Below are 24,205 nucleotides of genomic sequence, written 5' to 3'. Positions count from 1 at the left end.
GCAGACCTTGTTCTGGGTGATGGGGCACTGATGCAAGAGGACTAAAGCTGATCCAAAGGAGGGACAAGTGGCTGCAATAAGAGAGGGCGTAAAAGGAGGGTGACATAGTCACACTGTGTCCATGCATAGGTCAATCAAATTGTAACAGGTTTGGGAGGAATTGTATGGAGGAGCTAAGAGAGAACAGAGGGAGGATATTGGGGCTGCTTGGCCCAAATAGCTCCCAAAGAGCCCAAAGAGCTCCCTCCTTTAGGACTTTAGAGCAGATGATGAGAGAGGGTGGGTAAGCCCACAAGGGTGCATGAAACTGCGCGCATGGCATGGAGCTGGGGAAGCTTCCCAGCATTTTGAGGTGACCACTGGCAGGCAGGGAGAGATCCAGGCAGTCCGTGCTGAGCATGAGAACAAGGACACAGACACACAGTGTGTAGCTTTGCTGAGGGATTTATTGATCATCAGAGGGTGTCATTGATCATCATGGTCTTCATTAGTCATCAGAGGGCAACGCTGGTCATCAGAGGGCAGCAATGGTCATCAGAGGGCAGCAATGGTCATCAGAGGATGTCAGAGAGCATCATCGGCAAGGAGGAGCCTTGTCCCTGCAGGGTTTGTTCCCAAGGACTTAGGGCAAGAGGACTGACAGCAGCCAAGAGCCAAGAGAGCCCTGAGGATGTGGGTCCCCAGGGGACAGAAGCCACAGGCCCTTTCCCACCTGCATGGTGACTCTGGGCCATCCATAGAGCACCCTGAGCCTGCCCCCTCCAGATCAGTTCCTCTGCACAGCCCCATAGAGCGCAAGGGAAGGGCTGGAGGTGACAGTGCCCGGATTTCCCTGGAAGAGGCCATGGAGAGTCCCCTCCATACCATCAATTCCCAGCCCCTGATTCCTGGTCCTCAGGGCTCCAGATACACCCAGGGTCCACCAAGTGCTCTGTGGTGTTGTAGGCATCCCTGTGCTGCTCACCTAGACATGTAGATCTAAGGCCGCGCGTTTCACACGTGGGGGATTCTCATTTGTCTGGCTGAGCAGTTTCTGGGGAAAAAGGGGCTGTTAGTGACACACCAAGGGTATCGAGAGAATGGAACACAATGGGGGCAATAAGACACACTGGGGCACCCTGAAGGTGCAGGGACCCATTGTGGGCACTAGAACATCATGGCCAAGGCATGGTCCTGTAGCCAGCTCAGCCCCAACTGCCCCCATTGCCTCCTTCCCCTGCCCATTGCCCTCACACATCCGGAGGGAGCCCAACAGCAGTCTTGGGGCTGCAGGGGTGTCCACAAGCCCCAGGGGAACTGAGAACAGCAAGAAATCCCAGCCCCACCCTCACCCCAGGGTCACCCAACTCACCAATCCAGGAATGACAACATTAACATCTCGTGGCGGTTGCTGTGGAAGAAGAGCCGTGGGGCAGCCATGAGGGAATTTGAATCTGGGGGATCACAGGGTGACCCCATCCAAGCTGCCTGGTTGGTCCCAGGGAAGCCCCCACCCCCATGGCTGCCAAGGTCTGTGTGCGCCTCTGCCCATGGATCAGGATTGGGCATAGCAAGAGGGTAGGGGCTTGAGGGGCCCAAAGGAGGGGAATAGCTGTGCCAAAAGAGCTGGGGGGACCAAACAGAGAGGAACAGGGATCTCAAAGAGGGGACAATCAGGGAAAATGAAACAAGGGGATTGTGGACCTAAAGAGGTGAGAATCGGGTTGCCAAAGAAAGGAGATCTGTTGGTGCCAAAAGGATGGGATATGGGGACCCAAAGAGAGGGCATTAGGAACCGCCAAGAGAAGGGATTTGGAGAACCCAGAGTATAGATGAGTAGGGTGCAAATGGAAGAAATTTGGATGTGCCAAATAGAGGGGTGGCCTCTGCCAGGCAGGGACAGACCCCACCTGCTCCTGCAGAGCTCCCTGCAGGGCCACTCTTGGGCACAATCAGTGTGGTTGCCCAAGCACTCACCAGAACAGCTTCCGAGGGAGGCAATTGCAGAACTGGCTGTGGGGAGAGGAGTAGGACAGATCATGAGAGAGATGCTCGCATCGGGGACCACCAAGGCAAATCACCTCCAGCCCCAGCCCACATTCCCCACGGATGCTTCACCTGAGCTTCCACTGTGCAGCACAGGGCAGCGAGGAGCATCACGAGGCTGAGCACAGCTGCCTTCATCTTCCTCTGTGCTCTGGGAGCTGGGTGAAGCTGCAGGAGGCAAGGTCTGCATTTATCCTCCCAGAGCCCCTCCCACTGCCCCGATGCCCCTGGGCTTGGCAGACTCCCCTGACTTGGACTGAGCCCAGCATGCAGCCATCCCCTTCCTTGGCCCCAGGAAACAGGAGGAAGCCAGGGATCAGATTAAGAACACTGAGTGCTGGGATCACGATGGCACTGAGCCCAAAGCCCTCAGGTCCCAGTGCTCAGCACACACGTCCTTTCTGACCCCCAGGGCCACCCAGAGATGATGCTGTCCCCATATCAAGGCATTGTCCAAGGACTCATCCCTGAGTTCTGTCCGTTCCTGTGAGGCTGCAAGGTGTGAGGCTGAACCTTTGGGCAACTGTGACACAGCATTTGTGGACAGTGAGAGGTGTGAGGGCAATAGGGACATGGGTAGAGAGGAAATTACGGAGACATTTGGAAGGCAAGGGGTCCCAGGGATATGGGGACATGAAGATACGGGAACATCATGGGGACATGAGTGTATCACGGCAGTACGGAGACATAATGGAGCACTGGTAGCCTGGTCTGGTGGTTGGTGACCCTGCACTAAGCAAGGGGATTGAAACTAGATGATCATTGTGGTCCTTTCAACCCAGGCCATTCTATAATTCTGTGTGGGCTGTGGGGACAGTTGAGTGACAAGGACACTTAGACACAGGGAGGTTGGCAGTGTTCACTCAGTGCCTTTGTTGTCAAGCAGGAGCTCAGGAGTGAATAACAGAACTTGGCTATGGCTGATGGGTTCCCTCCTCATTTATTGCTGCAAAAGACAAAGACCAAAACTTATAGAATCATGGAATCTCAAAATCCTGGATTACCTGAACCATGGAATGACAGACTCATAGAATCAGTGAGTGGTGGAATCACAGAACCATGAAATCACAACACCATAGAACTATGGAATCTTGGCATCATTAGGGTGGGACAAGACCACTTAAGTCACGTCAAGAGATGTGTCATATATTTTCTGCTGTTTTTACATAACCAAGAGAAGAAGTCCCCATGTTACATCTAGAAATCTGCATTGCATGTCTGAGATGGCAGTAGTGCTGCTTCTGTCCATGAGGACGGTTTGCCATTAGGACACACAGGCACGGAATCCAAGGCTGGGGGTGAAAATTGGCTGAAGGTACCTGAATAGGTTCTGATGTCACTGGGCTGTGTGCCTGAGCTTCAGCAGAACAAAGGTGTCCTACGGGTTTTGTTCCTGTGATGACCCAACCTCCTGTCATGGCTTCAAAGAAAGTGAGTCTTGTTTTATCTGCATGAAAGGAAAGAAAGAATAGAGAGCTGATAAATGGCTTACAACTGCAAACAATTCAAGGATTCTACAAGGAAGCATGATATGCCAATTTGAAGTGCTTCATCTGGCAGAACAGCCAGCTGGTCACAGCTTTCACGGGGCATTTCCCATAAACAGGAGAGCTGCTGTGGGTCATCTCTGAGAAGAACACGTGAATGTTTACTTTGGAAACTGCCCAGAGAGCAGCCAGCTGGAACAGCTTCCTTTGGGCTGCTTCTGCTCTGCGCAGTATTTGTCAGAGCTGATCACTGCTGCCTCATTCACTGCACTTAAATGTAATGTGAAATTGCCCCTACTCTGGCGTTCTTTTGGAAAGAACCAACCAATTGCCCGTATCACCATCACTGAGGAATCTTGACTGAGGTGCAGTACAGACTGTCTTTGAGATCAATGCAAAGCACGTGGATGACACTTGATAGCAATTTCATGTGAAAGGTTCTCCTCGGGAAAACCCCTTGGTTGGATTGATGACATCTAAAAAGAAATACTCAGGCTTTTGTAACAGTCAGACACTGAAAGAGTGAAATGTGACGTGGTCTGAGGTCTCAGGCTGCTCAGCCAACAGCCTCTCCTGCAGCAATCTCCCCATCACGGCATCATTTTGGTTAGAAATGACCTCTCAGGTCATCCAACTGTTAACTCAGATATGATCAGCTTCAAAAGTAATACCCCCTCTTTTGTTATCTGGGCCATAAGATCAGAGGCGGATGTTGGCGATGTGTCTGTAGAGGTTGAACCCTTCCATCAACATCCCATTACGTGTTGCAGCTGTGTGACAGATGTCAGCAGAGGGGCAGTCTGACAGAATGACTTTTGACATGGAAGTGCACATGAAGCAAAGTTGTGCCATAGAATTCTCACAAGCAGGAAAAGGTTGCACTTGTTGACATTCAACAATGCTTGCTGAATGCTACTGGAGACCAAAGAGTGGATGTGAACAGACTGAGGCAGTGGCGGGTGTGTTTCAGCAGTGGTAATGGTGGGTCACCTTGGCTGGTGTGGATGCTTATGAGCAGGGCATGTAGGCTCCTCTTCCCACCCCTCAGTCTCCCACCTGTGTTCTTCAGGCTTCTCCTAACCTCCTGTGTAAGTCATCTCATTAGGGGCAGCTTTCTACCTACCAGGTTATGCTCCAGAATGGCTCCTGTAGAACCTATCAGAGCTTTGTGCACAATTTCTGTTCCACAGACCATCCTGCAGGCAGTGACCACCTCTGAGTACGAAGTGGAAGAAGCCCTGAAGGAAGCTTAGAAACGTCTGACATTATAACCCACATCCAAGAACTTGTCCTGTGCAGGGTCTCACAGGGAATGAGCAAGAGGGGACCTGAATACCAACGTGCAAACCAGCTGCTGCTGCTGGCCTCTCAGAGGCACTGGCAGATGTGAGTCAGAAAGCACAGACCCCAGCCAGGAGCCCAGGGATGGCCTGTCAGCTGCTGCAGGCTGAAGCCACTGCGGAGTTTGATGAACAGCTGTGTGCTTCCTGCTGGACTGTGGGTTTCCGAGAACATCCGACCCCGACAGTTCCAGAAATGTCTCACAAGAAGGAGGACAGACGGAGTCACTGCAAGACCTTTATTCTGTCATAGTTCACAGAGAGCCTGGTTCATTATGTACAGCATGTCTGGGCTAAACTACAAAGGTACAAGCTGATTAGGAATTGATTTGAGTAATGATGTTTTAGTGAAAGACATTACTATATTAAAACAAACAAACAAAAAAACCCAAGAAACAATAAGAATAAATTACACATCTAAAATGCAACAAAATGAACAATAAAAGAGAGCCTGATTCAGTAAAAAGCTGCATTACAAGTCTTGAATTCGAAAAGATGGGCAGCTCACTGCTAATGAAACACATTTGGTTATCACTTTCCTCACTGCATCCTTGACCTCCTGGCTCCTCATGCTGTAGATGAGTGGGTTCACTGCTGGAGGCACCACTGAGTACAGAACTGCCATCATCAAATCCATGGATGGGGAGGAGACAGAAAGGGGCTTCAGGTAGGCAAAAAAGGCAGTGATGAGAAACAGGGAGACCACGGCCAGGTGAGGGAGGCACGTGGAGAAGGCTTTGTGCCGTCCATGCTCAGAGGGCATCCTCAGCACAGCAATGAAGATCTGCACATAGGACACAACTATGAAAACAAAGCACCCAAAGGCTAAACTGATAGTAAAAAGGATAAACACACCTTCCCTGAGATTTGATTCTGAGCAGGAGAGCTTGAGGATCTGGGGGATTTCACAGAAAAACTGGTTGACAACATTGCCTTGGCAGAAAGACAGTGAAAACGTACTGGCAGTGTGCAGCAGGGAATGGAGAACCCCAGCGCCCCAGGCAGCTGCTGCCATGGTGGCACAAGCTCTGCTGTCCATCAAGGTCCCGTAGTGCAGGGGCTTGCAGATGGCAACATAGCGGTCATAGGACATGATGGTGAGGAGGTAATACTCTGCTGAGATAAAGAAGAGAAAGAAAAAGAGCTGTGCAGCACATCCTGCGTAGGAGATGGCCCTGGTGTCCCAGAGGGCATTGGCCATGGCTTTGGATCCTTTCCAGACCCTCACTATCACTGAGTCAGTAAATGACGAGGCCGAGCTGACCTCTCCATCTCCCACACCAGATTGATACAAATTGACCCCAAATGCCCTCTAAGGTCCCCAAATTAACCCATGTTAGCCTGAAATTGTAACCAAATTGTTCCAAATATGAAATACATTCTCCTGAAATACATTCCTTACACCAGCTTTGGAAGAGGCCTCCAGTTCTCTGGTCCTGCTCTGAAGGAGCCCTCTTGTCATGGCAGTGCCAGCAAGGAGACCAGCACTGACACAGCCGTTCATATTGCCGGCTACTGACTGCAGCCCCAGAGTGCTGCTGTAGAGACAACAGGATTGTTGTGAGACACACAAGACCTTCAGGCCTGCACAGATGAGAGGACTTGAGAGCACTGTGGCAGTGTAAAGAGAGCAGGAATGAAAAGAGCACGTTGTGCTGCTGTCTGTGGCTGTACCTCCCCCAGACCCAGACAAGGTAGGAAGAGAGAAGAGCTAAGGAAAAGTCTATTTTGAAAGATTTTTATGTATCTTTTAACCTATTCAGGGAATCTGGTTCAATGTTTACATGAGCTCTTGGAGTGAGAAAATGGAAATTAGGTAGAAAAGAAGTAAAATAATTTTTTATTTATATGTTCAATAACACTTTTTTTTTTTTTTTTTTTTTTTTTTTTTTTTTTTTTTTTTTTTTTTTTTGCGGGCTGCTATATCACACACAATCAAACAATCAAAGATGCTTAAAAATAAAGAACCATCACTGGGAATCGTGTGAGGAAGATGTGCACTTTATGGAAGCTGGAATAGTGCGTATTGCAACACCTTGCTGAGAGCGTGCTTGATCTCCGTGTTCCTCATGCTATAGATGAGAGGGTTCAGTGTTGGAGGAAACACTGCGTACAGAAGTGCCACTGTCAGATCCAGGAGTGGAGAGGAAATGGAGGGAGGCTTCAGGTGGGCAAAAAAGCCAGTGCTGAGAAACAGGGAGACCACGGCCAGGTGAGGGAGGCACGTGGAGAAGGCTTTGTGCTGTCCCTGCTCAGAGGGCATCCTCAGCACAGCCATGAAGATCTGCACATAGGACACAACTATGAAAACAAAGCAGCCAAAGAATAAACTTCCACTAAAAAAGAAAAACACATTTTCCCTGAAGGCTGAGCAGGAGAGCTTGAGGATCTGGGGGATTTCACAGAAAAACTGGTTGACAACATTCCCTTGGCAGAGAGGCAGTGAAAACGTACTGGCAGTGTGCAGCAGGGAATTGAGAACCCCAGCGCCCCAGGCAGCTGCTGCCATGGTGGCACAAGCTCTGCTGTCCATCAAGGTCCCGTAGTGCAGGGGCTTGCAGATGGCAACGTAGCGGTCATAGGACATGATGGTGAGAAGGGAAAACTCTGCTGACATAAAGAATGAGAAGAAAAAGAGCTGTGCAGCACATCCTGCGTAGGAGATGGCCCTGGTGTCCCAGAGGGCATTGGCCATGGCTTTGGGGAGAGTGGTGGAGATGCAGCCCAGGTCGAGGAGGGCCAGGTTGAGCAGGAAGAAGTACATGGGGGTGTGCAGGCGGCGGTCGCAGGCTATGGCTGTGATGATGAGGCCATTGCCCAGGAGGGCAGCCAGGTAGATGCCCAGCAAGAGCCAGAAGTGCAGGAGCTGCAGCTGCCGCGTGTCTGCCAACGGCAGCAGGAGGAACTCGCTGATGGAGCTGCTGTTGGGCATCTGCTGTTGCTGGGCTTGGAGTCCTGCTCAGAGTGCAGAAGATAATGACAAGTCCAGATCATACTCAGAGACACTCCTGCTATACTATAAAAGTTTTCCTTTTCCTTTGGAAAATGATCATTTAACTCCAGAACTTGAAGTTATTTTCATGAGTTTCACCATCTCCTAAAGTGTAGAATATTAGAGAGCTCTTACTTTCTTCTCATTTCCTCATCATATCCCAGTCTCCTGGATATTTACGTCTTTACTGAAGCTGCTCTTTGAAACCCCAGCCCCAGCATCTGTGCACTTCATCTCATAGAAATCAGCCTGCTTACAGGAGAAGTGAACTAATTATATCTGCAGAAAACACTGCCTTGGTTCTTCCCTTGCAAAGCACCATTACAAACATTTTGTTGTGCAGTGGAGCTGTGATCCCCCTGCCCCAGGCAGCAGCTGTGGCAGCACAAGCCCTGCCGGGGGCTCCTTCTTCCCACACATCTCCCTGCAGAGTCCTGGGCAGCTCCCCGGGTCCCAGTCACCCGCCTGCACCTCCGTCTGCTCAGCCTGCAGCCGTGCTGGGACACGCAGCCCTCAGGGCTGTGCTCTGAAGCTGCAGCACGGAAACCCTCAGCTGGAGCTGAAGGCTTTTCACACAGTAAAGTAACATGCAGAGCCTGCAGCCAGATCTGCTATGGGATGTCCCTGATTTGGTTAACCCTCTATGAAAAGCAGCTGACATAGACTGCAATGAGACTTACCGTGTCATGGTCTGTGAGCAATGCTCCTGCTGTGGGCTCACAGCCCACTCACACCGTACACATCCTGTAAGCTCTCTCCCCTATCTCTCCTCTCCTTCTGTCACCTGCAGGCTGTGCTGTGCACAAGAGCTGCTCCTGGGCACAGCTGTCTCTCTGCCCACACAGTTTCTTGGAGTATGAATGGGTCCACTGAGGGCCATTAACAAGCAAGTTTCCCAAGGGACTTGTTAGAGCAGATAACTGGAAGCCATGACTACAGGCAGGCAAAGGCACTGGCATGGTGGCTCTGATGTTGAGAAATCCCTCCTTTGTCTTATGAAGCAGACAGGCCATGACCTGATTCCCAGACCCTTGGCAGGGAGACCCTGTCCCTCATGTTGCCTGAGGGCCCTTCCTGGGCAGTGGAGGGAGGTTTGTATGATGTCAAAGGAAAGACACAGGGACAGAAGATCCCAGGATCTGCATGGGGTGCAAGGACACTGTGAAGTTCATGTGTGCCCTGTGTCTCACGGCAGGATGTGGGAGGTAAGAAGGGTCAAGTCTGAACATGTAGTCAATCCCAATGTAACTCTGAACTTCAGATCTCTCAGTTCCAATGCCCTCCTTTGCACACCCTCCCATAGTTTGATGTCCTTTATGTTCTGCAGTGCCCAGAATTACACCCAGTGCTCCAGATGTGGATGTAGCAATGCAGAGCAGAGAGGGACAATCCTTTCCCTTACCCAGCTGGCAATACCTTGCTTGATGCACTCCGGGGGACCATTGGCCTTCCTGGCTGCCTGGGCACACTGCTGACTCACATTCAATTTGATGTTGAACAGGACCCCCAGTCCTTCTCAGTCAGACCGCTCTCCAGTGTCCCATATCCAGTCAGTGTGTATGTCCAGGGTTGACTCTACCCAGGTGCACAATCAGGCACTTGTTATACTTGATGCCCAGTTCTCTGACCCAGTTCTCCATCTCTCTGCAAGTCCTCTCCACCCTCAGTGAAGGCAACAGCACCTCCTCATGTGGTATCATCAGCAAACTTGCTCAAAATGTCTTCTAGTCCTGCATGCAAGTCATCCACAAAAATTTGAAAGAGAATGGCCCTAAAATGGAGCCCTGGGGATGACTGATAGTGACCATCTACCAACCTGATGGAACCCATTGACTATAATCCTTTGGGCCTGACCTAATGGCCAACTGCTCACCCACCACGTTCTGTTTCTGTCTATCTGTATGCAGGACATTCTGCTCAGAAGGGTGCTGTGAGAAACAGTATCAGAAGCTCTACTTAAATCCTCAACGATAACATCAACTGGCTTCCCTTGGTCAACTAAATGGATAACCTTGTAATAAAAGGGCCTTAAGATAAACAGGACCTTTCCCTTGGGAACTTGTGTCGGCTGGGACCAATGACAGAGTGATCCTTCAGCTGCCTTTAACAGTGTGGGAAATCCCTGAGATAGACACCTCCTTCCTGAGCATCAGCTCGTGCGGGGTGGACAGGCTGCAACAGCAGCACCGTCTGAGAGCAGAGCCTGGGGTTGTTGTAACCCAAGTGCAGGACGTGGCACTTGGTCTTGTTGAACCTCATCCCATTGGCTTCAGCCCAGCTCTCCAGCCTGTCCAGAGCCCTCTGTAGGGCCTCTCTACCCCCAGGCAGATCCACACTCCCAGCCAATCTGCAGACTTACTGAGGGTGCACTCAATGCCTTCATCCAGGTCATCAATAAAGATATTGAAGAGGACAGGTCCCAGCACTGACCCCTGGGGAGCACCACTCGTGACCGGTCGCCAGCTGGATTTAACTCCATTTACCACCACTCTCTGAGCCCGGCCCTCCAGCCAGCTCCTTACCCAGCCGAGACTGTACCCATCCAAGCCACGGGCTGCCAGCTTCTGCAGGAGAATAATGTGGGAGACAGTGTCAAAGGCTTTGCTGAAGTCTAGGTAGACCACATCAACAGCCTTTCCCTCATCCAGCAGATGGGTCACTTGATCATAGAAGCAGATCAGGTTGGTCCAACAGGACCTGCCCTTCATGAACCCCTGCTGGATAGGCCTGATCCCCCAGTCGTCCCGCACATGCCACATGAAGTTCCTCAAAACAATCTGCTCCATAACCTTCCCTGGTACCGAGGTCAGACTAACGGGTCTGTCGTTCCCCAGATACTCCTTACAGCCTTTCTTGCAAATGGGGATCACAGTGACAAGCCTCCAGTCTTCTAGGACCTCACCAGTCAACAAAGAGCACTGATAGATGATGGAAAGTAGCTTGGCTGTCACCTCTGCCAGTTCCCTCAGCACTCTTGGGTGAATCTCATCTGGACAGTTGTGACAGTCCAGTTGGACTAGTAAGTCTCTGACTATTTCTTCCAGAATCATGGGGTGTTTAGTCTGCTCCCCTGGTTGGTCTTCCCCTGTGTTGGGCAGTGATCCAGCTGAGGCAGTGCAGGCGTCTCATCCGTAGAGGGAAACCCTGGGGCTGAAATGGGATTCAGCTCCCTACAGACCCACAAGAGCCGGGATTCCTCTGCTTCATTTCAGATGTGCACAAGTGTTGCCTGCATGTGAGCTCCTGCTCTGAGTCCTTCAGCATGGAGTCAGTTGCTCACACACAGACTCTGGCTGCTGCCTGGAAGGACCACATCCATACAGCATGGCAGGCATCGGCTGGTTAGTGTGTGAAGCCAGGAAACCTTGCTGGCTGTGGCCCTGAGACAGGCAAAGGAAGTCCCAGTGCAGGTGACATCACACGGGCTGCTGGAACCTGTGTGTTGTCACGCTGCATTTCCATGACAACAGCAGGCCTGACCGAGGGGGACCTTTGCTGTCATTTTAGGTACCGGATAGAGCATGTTGCAGAGGGGCAGACAGTCTTGCCAAAGAGGCCTGTGGTACACCACCATGGACAGCACAAGTCTTTTTGTGCCTCCTTGAACCCTGGCCAGGCTTTGTGGAGAAAGCCAAGAGGAGAAAGAGGGCACTGAGTATTTCCCCAGACAGCTACATAGATTGTTTTATTCAGCAGTATAAAGGCTGGACCTGCTTACAGTGGCTGTGGATGCCTCATCCGTGGGATGGATGCATTGCTGTGCAAGTTCCCCATGGCTGGGAGAGGTTCTCCATATCATCATTGCAAAAGGAGCTCCCCAGTGAGTGTGGATCTGAGTGATGGGAAAGTGTTGGGTCAGCTGGTGATGTATCTTAATCACTGAGCTCACGTAGCAGTGATTAGGCCCACTGCCTCACTTATTTCCTTTACTGCTTTTCACTACAGACACTGCTTTATTTTTTGTATGCTATTGTAATGGGCAGTAAAAGAAGCCTATCCCTTATGTTGGTGTCTGTGTCCTTCCTGTTGACCCCCTGGACTGGCACAGCAGTATTAGCACGTGATGGGCACATAACTTGGACATCAGAAGCATGACTTGTAAGGCCAGCATCAAGAGCGTATGCTTTGGAGAGAGACTGAGAGACTTTGGCTAGTTGAGCCTGGAGAACAGAAGGCTCTGGGGAGACCATGTGGCTGCGTTCAGTAGACAGGGCCTCAATGGTCACCTATTTCCAACCCCCTGCTGCGGCCAACAGTGAGGTCAGGCTCTAGGTCAGGTTGCCCAGGGTGCCACCCAGCCTGAACTTCAACACTGGTAAGGACGGGGTATGCACAGTGTTTCTGGGCAGCCTGTGCCAGCACCTCACCAGCATCTCAGTGAAAAGATTCGTAGCACTGCTTTTGCAGTCTCTGGCTTAAAGAAATCCTTTTTATTTTTCTTCCCTACTAACTAACTTTTAACTATTGTTAAAATCTTATGCTTATGCATGCATTCTCTAACCAAACCTGTCACAGAGTTATCTAGATCAATCTATGTCTGTGACAGGGTGGGCAGTAGGTCCGTGGGCCCCCCATCCACCGACAAATGGGATGTGTAGTTCTTCTTCTGTGTGCTCCACATGATTTTGTGATGTGGAATGCCAACAGCAAAAATTACAAAACCATGACACCTGTTTCAATTCCTGTGGGTCATTGAGAAGCAGACCCAGTAATTGCCCAGCAGCCAATTTGTCTTTTCTCCCCTGGAATGGCACAGGGTGCAGCCATCCAAAGAGAGGCACTCCAGCCCCACCTGCCCTTTAAGCAGACTTCATTGCCATAGAAAACTGGAGTAGCCATATTTAGGTTCTGCTTTGGTTTTTGGCATTCAAGTGCTTTCAGTATCTCTTAGCAGTGCACAGACCCAAGGGTCCTGTGCTTTGATTGTACGATGGTTATTTAAACAATATATGCACTTATGATATATATAATATAATAATAATAAAATATAATATTTTTTTAAGTCACTACTGTAATTAAAAAAAAATAAAATTGAAATTCAAATGTTTTGCTATTTACCTGTTAACAATATTGTATATTTTATGAGATTAATCAAACACAGAATGACTGTATTGGAAGGGACTCCAAGGATCTCCAATTATAGGGAGGTCCACCAACCTCTAGTGATAAGAGCTGCTTCAAAAGTAATGCCTCCTCATTTATTACGTGGGCTGTAAGATCAGAGGCGGATATTGGAGATGTGGCTGTAGAGGCTGAACCTTCCCACCAACATCCCATTAAATGTTGTTCCGTGTTTCAGAATGGCACCTAACATGGAAGTGCATCCGAAGCAAAGGGGAGCCATTGAATTCCTCCAAGAGGAAAAAATTGCAGGCGCTGACATTCACCAACGTTTGCTGAATGTTTCTGGAGACCAAAGAGTGGATGTGAGCAGAGTGAGGCAGTGGAAGGTGTGTTTCAGCAGTGGCAACTGTGGGTCACTTTTGCTGGTGTAGAAGGTTATGAGCATGGTATGTAGGCTCCTCTTCCCTCCCTTCAGACTCCCATCAGTGTTCTCCAGACTTCTCCTGACCTCCTTGTGTCAGTCATCTCATGAGAGGCAGCTTTCTACCTACCAGCCCAGGCTGCAGAATGGCTCTTGTAAGTTCTGGGTAACTTTTATCAGACCTTTGTTCTCAGTTCCTCTTCCACAGACCCTCCTGGAGGCAGTGACCACCTCTGTGTACAGAATGGAAGAAGCCCTGGAGGAAGCTTGGAAACTTCTGACATGATAACGCAGGGTCTCACAGGGAATGAGGAAGAGGGGACCTGACAACCAACGTGCAAAACAGCTGCTGCTGCTGGCCTCTCAGAGGCACTGACAGATGTGAGCCTGAAAGCACAGACCCCAGCCAGGAGCCCAGGAATGGCCTGTCAGCTGTTGCACGCTGAAGCCACTGCAGAGTTTGATGAACAGCTGTGTGCTTCCTGCTGGACTGTGGGATTCTGAGAACATCTTACACCGACAGCTCCAGAAATGTCTCACAAGAAGGAGGACAGACGGAGTCACTGCATGTCCTTTATTCTGTTAAGGTTCACAGAGAGCCTGGCTCATTATACAGTGTGTCTGGAGTACAGAACAAAGGTACAAGCTGAATAGGAATTGATTTCAGTAATGACTATGTAGTGAAAAGATTTCAGTATTTTTTATAAAAGAATAAAAATAAATTACACATATAAAAAAGCTCAAAACAAACAAACAATAAAAGAGAGCTCGCTTCAGTAAAAAGTTGCATTATAAACCATGAATTCAAAAAGATGGGCATTTCACTGCTAATGAAATACATTTGGTTATCAATTTCCTCACTGCATCCTTGGCTTCCTGGTTCCTCATGCTGTAGATGAGGGGGTTCAGTGTTGGAGGAACCACTGAGTACAGAACTGCCAAAATCAGGTCCATGAATGGGGAGGAAACAGAGAAGGGCTTCAGGAGGGCAAAAAAGGCAGTGCTGATAAAGAGGGATACCACAGCCAGGTGAGGGAGACATGTGGAGAAGGCTTTGTGCCATCCCTGCTCAGAGGGCATCCTCAGCACAGCCATGAAGATCTGCACATAGGACACAACTATGAAAACAAAGCACCCAAAGCATAAACTAACACTAAAAATGAGCAACACAACTTCCCTGAGGTAGGAGCCTGAGCAGGAGAGCTTGAGGATCTGGGGGATTTCACAGAAAAACTGGTTGACAACATTGCCTTGGCAGAGAGGCAGTGAAAACGTACTGGCAGTGTGCAGCAAGGAATAGAGAACCCCAGCGCCCCAGGCAGCAGCTGCCATGGTGGCACAAGCTCTGCTGTCCATCAAGGTCCCGTAGTGCAGGGGCTTGCAGATGGCAACGTAGCGGTCATAGGACATGATGGTGAGAAGGGAAAACTCTGCTGAGATAAAGAAGACAAAGAAAAAGACCTGTGCAGCACATCCTGCGTAGGAGATGGCCCTGGTGTCCCAGAGGGCGTTGGCCATGGCTTTGGGGAGAGTGGTGGAGATGCAGCCCAGGTCGAGGAGGGCCAGGTTGAGCAGGAAGAAGTACATGGGGGTGTGCAGGCGCTGGTCGCAGGCTACGGCTGCGATGATGAGGCTGTTGCCCAGGAGGGCAGCCAGGTAGATGCCCAGGAAGAGCCAGAAGTGCAGGAGCTGCAGCTGCCGCGTGTCTGCCAACGGCAGCAGGAGGAACTCGCTGATGGAGCTGCTGTTGGGCATCTGCTGTTCCTGGGCTTGGAGTCCTGCTCAGAGTGCAGAAGATAATGACAAGTCCAGACCATTCTCAGAGACAGTCCTTCTGCTGTACTGTGAAATATTTTCCTTTCCCTTTGGATACTGTTCATTTAACTCCAGAACTTGTATTTATTTTCATGAGCTTCACCATCCCTAAAGAAGTAGAAGATTAAGGAGATTGTTCTTTCTTCTCATTTCCTAATCATATCCCGGCCTCCTGAATATTTACTTCTTAGGAGCTGTTTACATGTCTCATATCTTAACTCCAACTGGTCTTAGAGGCCCCAGCCCCAGCCTCTTTTTACTTCAGTTTTTCTTAGATGAATCTTCCTGTTCACAGGATAAGAGCACTATTAAAGCCTGCAGAAAACAACAAAAACTTAAACTGATTCTGTCCTATTACAAATGAGGCTGAAAGCACAACTTGTGTGACTGTTCACAAAACAACGGATGAATTGAAGAAATATTTGGGAGTAACATAGCTATGTTTTATATTATACAGTCCCTATTAGATTTCCGCCCCCAGTCCTTTCTGTCTTCCCCCAGAAAAGGAAAAGGAAAATCCCTGCCTTGGCTCTCCTCTTGCAAAGTACCCTCACAAACACTCAGTTGTGCAGTGGAGCTGTGATCCCCTGCCCCAGGCAGCAGCTGTGGCAGCACAAGCCCTGCCGGGGGGCTCCTTCCCCCCACACGTCTCCCCGCAGCACCCTGGGCAGCTCCCCGGGCAGGCTGAGTGCTGAGCCTGGCAGGCGGCAGAGTCCCATAGCCGGCACACAGCCCCTGGGGCACAGCAGGAACCCTGCTCTGCAGGAAAGACCCAGTCATCTGCCTGCAGCCCCGGCTGCACAGCCAGCAGCCGTGCTGGAACACGCAGTCCTCAGGGCTGTGCTTTCATAGTGCAGCATGGAAACCCTCAGCTGAAGCAGAAGTATTTTTCCACAGTAAAGAAGCATGCAGTGCCTGCAGACAGGTCTGCTATGGAACATCTCAGTTTTAGTTAACTCTCTATGAATAGCAGCTGCATGGTTTGCAGTGAGACTTACCGTGTCATGGTCTGTGAGCAATGTTCCTGAAGCAAACTCACAGCCTGCTCATACCATACACATCCTTCAAGCTCTCTCCCCTTTCTCTCCTCTCCTTCTGTCAGCTGCAGGCTGTGCTGTACACAAGAGCTGTTCCTGGGCACAGATGTCTCTTTGCAGCAGTGCCCACTTGTATCAGCTCCCTGTTTCCCAGGAGCCCGGCCCAACTCATCACACCTGAGGATTTGAGTTTCTCTTCCTCCCTGCTTCCCCTGGAGATTTCCCTGGGGCTCCAGGGCTGAAAGCTTTTGATAGACAGCAGGCTCATCTCTGCAAAACTCACTTGGATGTCTGATGAATTTTTCACAAGTGGACAGACAGATACCAGTAGCTTGGCTTTGGATTGCGGAATCAAACTCTCTAAGACAGAGTTAGGTTATAAAGCAGGTATTCTATTTTTGGGCATCGGGTGCAAGGGGGATCACACCTACCTTGCACACCAGAAAGCAGAAGTGTTACAGATTGAAAGCCAAGCTCAGACTTAATCAACCAATTTCCTGGAACTCATCTACATATTCATTATTTTCCAAGAACTCATTTACATTCTGCTCATCCCTCCGGCACATGTGCTGTTTGTAGCTGGGGTCTTCCTCTAGTGATGGTGGGGATGAAGTCAGATGTCTTCCTTTTCAAAGGCTCAAAGACTTCCTCACTCTGTCCTTTTTACCCCATCATGTTTGATTGAAGTAGTGTGGTTCTGGCCGGCTTCGTGGGCTATGTTCCTTTTAGTATGCAGGATGTTCTTCCCTTATCATAACCGTACATCCTACTTGGTTATGGGCCCACATACCTGACCTTTAACTTTGAGATTTACTCTTTTACGATATCAGTTTGTTGACAGATCATGTTTGCCTAGCAGAAGTGCAAATGCCTCATCTGGAAAGCTCTTGGTGTGGATCGCTGTGGAGCACCAGGAGGCAGCACGGGTCCAGCCCTGGCAGGTTGCAGCATTTCGGGCAGCGCCTGCGTGCATCAGGAGACGAACACATGGGTGTGAAATATGGGCCACGGGTACTTGGGGTGGTCGCGTGTCACGGTATATAAGGCTTTGTAGTACAGCATTAAATTGGCATTTGGCTTTAGACACTCTAGGTATGTTCTGCATGGCCCTGGGCTGTGGATGTCCAGAACATAGGGGGTTAGCCTAGCTGGTCTGCCATTCAATCAACACAGTTCCTTAGTGTTGCAGCAACACTCTCCTCCTGGGAGATAAAAAAAGACATGCAGACAAGGACAGAGACCCTCTGAAGTCCTTTCCTTTCAGTACCTGAAGGGAACCTATAACCAGGAGGGGAGTAAACTCTTTGATAGCGCTGATAATAGCAGGACAAGGGGAAATGGTTTTAAGTTGAAAGATGGAAGATTTAGGTTGGATGTTAGGGGGAAGTTCTTTACTAGGAGAGTGATGAAGTCCTGGAACAGGCTGCCCAGGGAGGCTGTGGATGCCCCATCCCTGGAGGTGTTCAAGGCCAGGTTGGATGGGGCCCTGGGCAACATGTTCTAGTAAATGTGGAAGTTTGGTGGCCCTGCCAGGCAGGGGTGTTGGAGCTTCATGATCATTGAGTTCCCTTCCAATGCGGGTCATTCTGTGATTCTGTATGACTTCCCCTTTGAAGAGCTGTCATTCAGCAGAGGCAATCCGTGCAGGTGTCTCATCTCCAGATGTAAAACACTGGGATTGAAAGGAGATTCACTTCCCCACAGAGCCACGGGAAATGGGACTCCTCTTGCTTTGGAGCAGATGATAACAAGGGGTTGCCTGTCTGTGTGAGTCCCTGGTCTGAATCCTTGGTCTTTCTTCAGCTGGAAGGTACTTGCTCACACACGGACACTCGATGGGCAGAATGTGCCTGTGGTGCTCATAGATGTGTGCAGCAGTGCCAGTAAGCTGTGGTAGACAATATCTGAGAGAGACACCTCCTTCCTGAGCATCAGCTGGGGGCCAGACGGGGCATGGGAGTATTCTTGGCCATCCTAAATGACATATCTTTAAGTAATGGGCACCTGAGAGTACAGCATTATTCAGCTGACTAAATGGATGAGCTCACCAGAAGAAGAGACAGATCTTTCTCTATTCCCCATCTATTGCAAATTCCAGAGCTTATGGCACTTGGAAGCTGTGACACACCTTCATTCTCTCACTGGTGACACCTTTCTTTGTTCTGGGCTCACATTTGAATGGCATTTCCGTGGGGTCTCCAACACAGCCCCAGCCAGCCAACAAATGCAGCTGAGGACCTTCAGGGAAGCCATGCCTTGGTAATGTCAGTGCTCGCAGGGCAAGTGTGAGCCCCACAATGGGTCTCATACCTGTGTGCCTCCTTCTGAACACCAGTACTATGGTGTAGATGCAAGGCCTAGCCAGACTAAATCAAATCATGCATCTGGAATGGGATGCTTTCTGAAGAGTCCTACACTAATGAGAAGACCACAAACATTCACTGAGTGAGCTCAAAATCTCTGTGCATGTGCAGGCCTCGGGTCTGGTTTGGCTCACAAAGATGTTGTGGGATGGTTCCCACCTCTGGACTGTAGCAAATGTGGTACGGACTCTTTATGACAGATGGCCGAGGAAGACAAGGAAAGGTTGCTGCCCTCTGTGAGAGTGCACTGAGTTCTGCCTGGGGATGGCAGAGGAGTTGAGAAGTGATGGAATGGCCCCGAAGAGGAGAGCAGCAGATACTGCTCCTTGTTCCTGATCAGGAAGAACAAGAGGAGGGGGACAGGCAGCCATCTGAGTTACAGCTGGGCTGGAATTGTTTTCTTCAGACTGTCTGCTATGGTGCAGTGTTTTGGTTCTAGAAGAAAAACAACACTGATAATAGTCTGATGTTTACAGCTGGTGCTAAGCAGTGTTGTACAGAGGCAAGGTCATGGTCAGTGGAGGGCCCAAGGAGCTGGGAGGGAACAGACTGAGGACAGCAGTCTTAAAGTGGCCAAAGGGATGTTCCATACCATCTGAAAGCAAGCAGTAGGAGTACTGAAAGGGATGGGAGTTCATCTCACTCTCTTCTGCTGCCCAGAGACCAGCTTGGAATCTTTCTGGTGATGCAGAGCAACTGCTTGTGCATCAGCTGTTATGAACTATCCCATATATCTGGATATATAGTGATAACTACTACACTTCTCCTTTCATCTCTCTTAGTAAATAGCTTCGTTTCAACACACGAGTTGTACTTTTTTTTCCCCCCAGCTCCCTTCCTCATCCCACTGGGAATAGGGCAGTGCACAAAGCTGTTCGCTGCTGAGCCGCCTACTGGATTCATCCACCACCGTCATTTTGGTGTTCGATGTGAGGCGCCAAGGGTTGAGATAACAACACATCTGTCCGGAGAGAGTGAACTCTGGGCTTTGTGGGAGCTAGAGAATTGCTGGACATGATGCTGATTGTTTCCCTATTTATGGAGCTCGTTCAGCCTTGCACAGGCATTACACAGGCACTGCACAGCTCCTTGCTTGCTGCTTGTTTTCTCTGCTGCACTGTTTGCCATCTCTGGGGGCTGGATTAGGATATTTATTTTGCTATGCTATTTGACCTTGGTTTATATCATGATAAAATAGGCATCTGACAAAATGAAGTTTCGTGCTCATTCATCTCTGAGGTACTCTCTGAGTTATGGAAGTAATATTATTGATAAGATTTGTAATGACACCCTTTACTTTGACTCCTCAGGGAGTCTGGCTATGGAAGAGAGAAGGGAGGACACTTTCCAGCAGTCCCTCAGCTTCACTCTCACTTCTTGCCCTGGAGCTCCAGAGCTAGTTCCAATAGCTCCTAAGTATTTTGACTATCCGTGGGAGGCCCAAACCAGCACGCTCCCATTGCTATGTGCCGTTAATGCGTTCCAGGTTATGTTTCAGATTAAATAATTATTCAAGAACATCACTGAGAGATCTGCCCCAAGGTGAGAAGGCTCTGCATGGCACGGCGTGTGGGGTGGTCTGGGCAGCTGCCTGGAGTGGTGGGCAGCCCCAGGGCTTTGGAACTTCATCTCCGAGCCACTGCAGAATCCTGAGAAACTGGTAGAATACTGGGGGAAGTTCTGCTGTGGGCCTGGTAATCCCCAAAAGGCACGTATGACTGCAGTGTGCCAGGGCCTGGCCCACACCAACTGAGCTGTGTTCAACACTCTTCAGTATCCTCAAGGGGAAGAGAGCTGGATCTGCTGACAGTGCTGCAGCCTCTGCAACTCCTGGCACAGACCCTGCAGCAGCTCCAAGGCTTTGCTACACGTCCTGCGGTTGCTCCAAGCTCTGGACAGATCCCACTGTCCTTCCACCTATTATAATGAGCTCTGCAGTCACTCCTGCTACAGGTCCTGCAGCTGTTCCAAGTATTGTTATAAGAAAATGAAACAAATTCCTCCCAGGGGAGGTGCACTGTGCCAGGAGGTACAGCCCTGTGGTTGCTCCAACCCCTCCAATGAGCCCAGTGACTGCTCCAAATTCACTCACAGGTCCTGTGGTGATTCCAGCTCTAGCAATGAGCTCTGCAGATCCTGCAACAGCCTGAAAGCTGCTTCAGCTCCTAAAGTGATCCCTGTGGATGTTAAGACCACTGCAAAAGGTCCTGGACTTGCAAACAGGTATGCATACGTATTAGTACCTAGGCATGTCTGTTTGCAACTGCATATGTTGTATGTATGTGAAAATATACTAAATACATTATATATTTATAAATCCAGTTGTCATAATTATAATTGTCCTTTTTAAATTATCCTTTTTATTTTATTATCCTCTTCTTTTTCTCTTTATCTCAACCCATAAACATTAAACCACAGCACTGCTCTGAGTCCCTTACAGATCTCCTTGAGACTCCTGAAACTCTCCCTATCACTCAGTGAAGAGCAACAGAAGATCTCAAGGTCTTCTCAGGGTGCAGCTCCTGAGGTACATTCCTTACACCAGCTTTGGAAGAGGCCTCCAGTTCTCTGGTCCTGCTCTGAAGGAGCCCTCTTGTCATGGCAGTGCCAGCAAGGAGACCAGCTCTGACACAGCCGTTCATATTGCCGGCTACTGACTGCAGCCCCGGAGTGCTGCTGTAGAGACAACAGGATTGTTGTGAGACACACAAGACCCTCAGGACTACACAAATGAGAGGACTTGAGAGCACTGTGGCAGTGTAAAGAGAGCAGGAATGAAAAGAGCACGTTGTGCTGCTGTCTGTGGCTGTACCTCCCCCAGACCCAGACAAGGTAGGAAGAGAGAAGAGCTAAGGAAAAGTCTGGTTAAAAGCTTTTTATTTATCTCTTAACCGAATCAGGGAATCTGGTTCCATGTTTACATGAGCTCTTGGACTGAGAAAATGGAAAGTAGGTAGGAAAGAAGTGAAACAATTTCCAACATTTTTCTACAGATTGCTGTATCATACACAATCAAACAAACAACTATTCATAAAACATAAAGAACCATCACAGGGAATCATGAGAGAAAGATGTGCATTCTATGGAAGCTGGAATAGTACATACTGCAACACCTTCCTGACAGTGTGTTTGATCTCCTGGTTCCTCATGCTGTAGATAATAGGGTTCAGTGCTGGAGGAACCACTGAGTACAGAAGTGCCACTATTAGATCCAGGAGTGGGGAGGAAATGGAGGGGGGCTTCAGATAGGCAAAAAAGGCAGTGCTGAGAAACAGGGAGACCACGGCCAGGTGAGGGAGGCACGTGGAGAAGGCTTTGTGCCGTACCTGCTCAGAGGGCATCCTCAGCACAGCAATGAAGATCTGCACATAGGACACAACTATGAAAACAAAGCACCCAAAGGCTAAACTGATACTAAAAATGATAACCGCAACTTCCCTGAGATTTGATTCTGAGCAGGAGAGCTTGAGAATCTGGGGGATTTCACAGAAAAACTGGTTGACAACATTCCCTTGGCAGAAAGACAGTGAAAACGTACTGGCAGTGTGCAGCAGGGAATTGAGAACCCCAGCGCCCCAGGCAGCTGCTGCCATGGTGACACAAGCTCTGCTGTCCATCAAGGTCCCGTAGTGCAGGGGCTTGCAGATGGCAACGTAGCGGTCATAGGACATGATGGTGAGAAGGAAATATTCTGCTGACATGAAGAAGAGAAAGAAAAAGAGCTGTGCAGCACATCCTGCGTAGGAGATGGCCCTGGTGTCCCAGAGGGCGTTGGCCATGGCTTTGGGGAGAGTGGTGGAGATGCAGCCCAGGTCGAGGAGGGCCAGGTTGAGCAGGAAGAAGTACATGGGGGTGTGCAGGTGCTGGTCGCAGGCTACGGCTGTGCTGATGAGGCCGTTGCCCAGGAGGGCAGCCAGGTAGATGCCCAGCAAGAGCCAGAAGTGCAGGAGCTGCAGCTGCCGCGTGTCTGCCAACGGCAGCAGGAGGAACTCGCTGATGGAGCTGCTGTTGGGCATCTGCTGTTCCTGGGCTTGGAGTCCTGCTCAGAGTGCAGAAGATAATGACAAGTCCAGACCATTCTCAGAGACACTTTTCCTGCTATAATATGACATGTTTTCATTCTCCTGCAACAGTGTACATTTAGCACCATTACTTGCACTTAATTTCATGTCGTTCAGCATTCCTTAAGCAGAAGTAGCATTTGGAGCTCTGACCTTTCTCACATCTTCTAAGCTTATCCCGTCTACCTGGATATTTTCATCAGTTTCATGTCTCATATCTTTACCCCAACTGCTATTAGAGACCCAAACCCAGCCTCTGTGCTGTTCAACTTCACTTAGATAAAGCTGCCTCTTCGCAGGTTAAGTGAATTATTTTTGTCTGCTAAAAATGATGGTAATTTCAATTGGTTCCATCCTTTGAGAAGGAGGAGGCTGGCAGCACATCATGTGTGACTGTTCACAAAACAAGCAATTGATTGAAGAAAAATTCTCAGAGCTGTGACAGCCCCTTTTAGATTTCTGCCTGCAATGCTTTTTGCCTTCCCTCAGAACAAGAAATGGGAAATTCCTGCCTTGTGTCTGCTCTTGCAAAGCACCCTTACAAACATCCTGCTGTGCAGTGGAGCTGTGATCCCCCTGCTCCAGGCAGCAGCTGTGGCAGCAGAAGCCCTGCCGGGGGGCTCCTTCCCCCCACACGTCTCCCCCTGCAGAACAGGGACCAGCTCTGTAGGACAGTCCTGGGCACCCGACTGCATCCTCGGCTGCACAGCCTGCAGCCATGCTGGGACACGCAGCCCGCAGGGCTGTGCTCTGATGCTGCAGCACAGAAGCCCTCAGCTGGAGCAGGAGGATTTTTCCACAGTAAAAAACATGCAGTGCCTGCATCTAGATCTGCTACAAAATGTCCCAATTTAGTTTATCCTCTATGAAAAGCAGCTCATGATCTGCAGTGAGACTTACCATGTCGTGATCTGTGAGCAATGCTCCTGCAGTGTGCTCACAGCCTGCTCACTGTGTACACATCCTGTAAGCTCTCTCCCCTTTTTCTCCTCTCCTTCTGTCACCTGCAGGCTGTGCTGTGCATAAGAGCTGCTCCTGAGCACAGCTGTCTCTCTGCAGCGCTGCCCACTTGTATGAGCTCCCTGTGTCCCAGGAGCCCAGCCCAGCTCAGCAGCAGAGGATGTCATGTTTATCCATCCCACTCGTCTCCCCTGAGATGTCCCTGGCTTTTCTTGGCCAACAGCTCCTGAAAGACAACAGCATCGTGACTGTGCTTTGAAATCTGATGGATTAAATACCAGGTGTCCAGTGGTCAGTTACTAATTCCAGACATGTGGTGAGTCCTCCCGCAGAGTGTTTGCTGAAACAAAAAGGGCACACAGAGAAAGACAGCGAGGGGTGGACTTGCCCTGTGCAGGGCAGTGCTCAAGCTGTGTTACTTCAGGCATCTCAACCCTAAAGGGAAACCTCGTGGCTGGAATGGGATTCAGCTCCCCGTGGACACATAGGAGCTGGGATTTCTCTGGTTCTGTTCTGATGTGCTCAAGGAGTTGCCTACATGTGAGCTCCTGCTCTGAGTCCTCGGTCCTTCAGCAGGGAGGCAGTTGCTCACACACAGACACTGGGTGATGCCCAAGGTGTCTGGGCTGCTCCTTGATGT

At 49.8% G+C, this 24,205-nt stretch overlaps 2 protein-coding genes across 2 annotated transcripts; both read right to left on the bottom strand.

The window, feature by feature from the left end:
- Window positions 1-14,133: 14,133 nt before the first annotated feature.
- LOC140265276 (olfactory receptor 14J1-like) lies at window positions 14,134-15,084 on the bottom strand. Its single transcript, XM_072361187.1, has one exon. It carries the CDS (start codon window positions 15,082-15,084, stop codon window positions 14,134-14,136), a length of 951 nt encoding a protein of 316 aa, XP_072217288.1.
- Window positions 15,085-21,624: 6,540 nt separating this feature from the next.
- LOC140265275 (olfactory receptor 14C36-like) lies at window positions 21,625-22,560 on the bottom strand. The gene has a single exon (XM_072361186.1). It carries the CDS (start codon window positions 22,558-22,560, stop codon window positions 21,625-21,627), a length of 936 nt encoding a protein of 311 aa, XP_072217287.1.
- Between the last annotated feature and the right edge of the window lie 1,645 nt (window positions 22,561-24,205).

This window comes from Excalfactoria chinensis, unplaced genomic scaffold (genome assembly GCF_039878825.1).
Source record: "Excalfactoria chinensis isolate bCotChi1 unplaced genomic scaffold, bCotChi1.hap2 Scaffold_82, whole genome shotgun sequence".
Lineage (NCBI taxonomy): Eukaryota > Metazoa > Chordata > Aves > Galliformes > Phasianidae > Excalfactoria > Excalfactoria chinensis.
This window is presented reverse-complemented; position numbering and strand designations above follow the sequence as displayed.

Bases quoted from the DNA above. Each gene is read 5' to 3' on its own strand.
- LOC140265276 (XM_072361187.1), bottom strand. From the start codon at position 15,084: ATGCCCAACAGCAGCTCCATCAGCGAGTTCCTCCTGCTGCCGTTGGCA.
- LOC140265275 (XM_072361186.1), bottom strand. From the start codon at position 22,560: ATGCCCAACAGCAGCTCCATCAGCGAGTTCCTCCTGCTGCCGTTGGCA.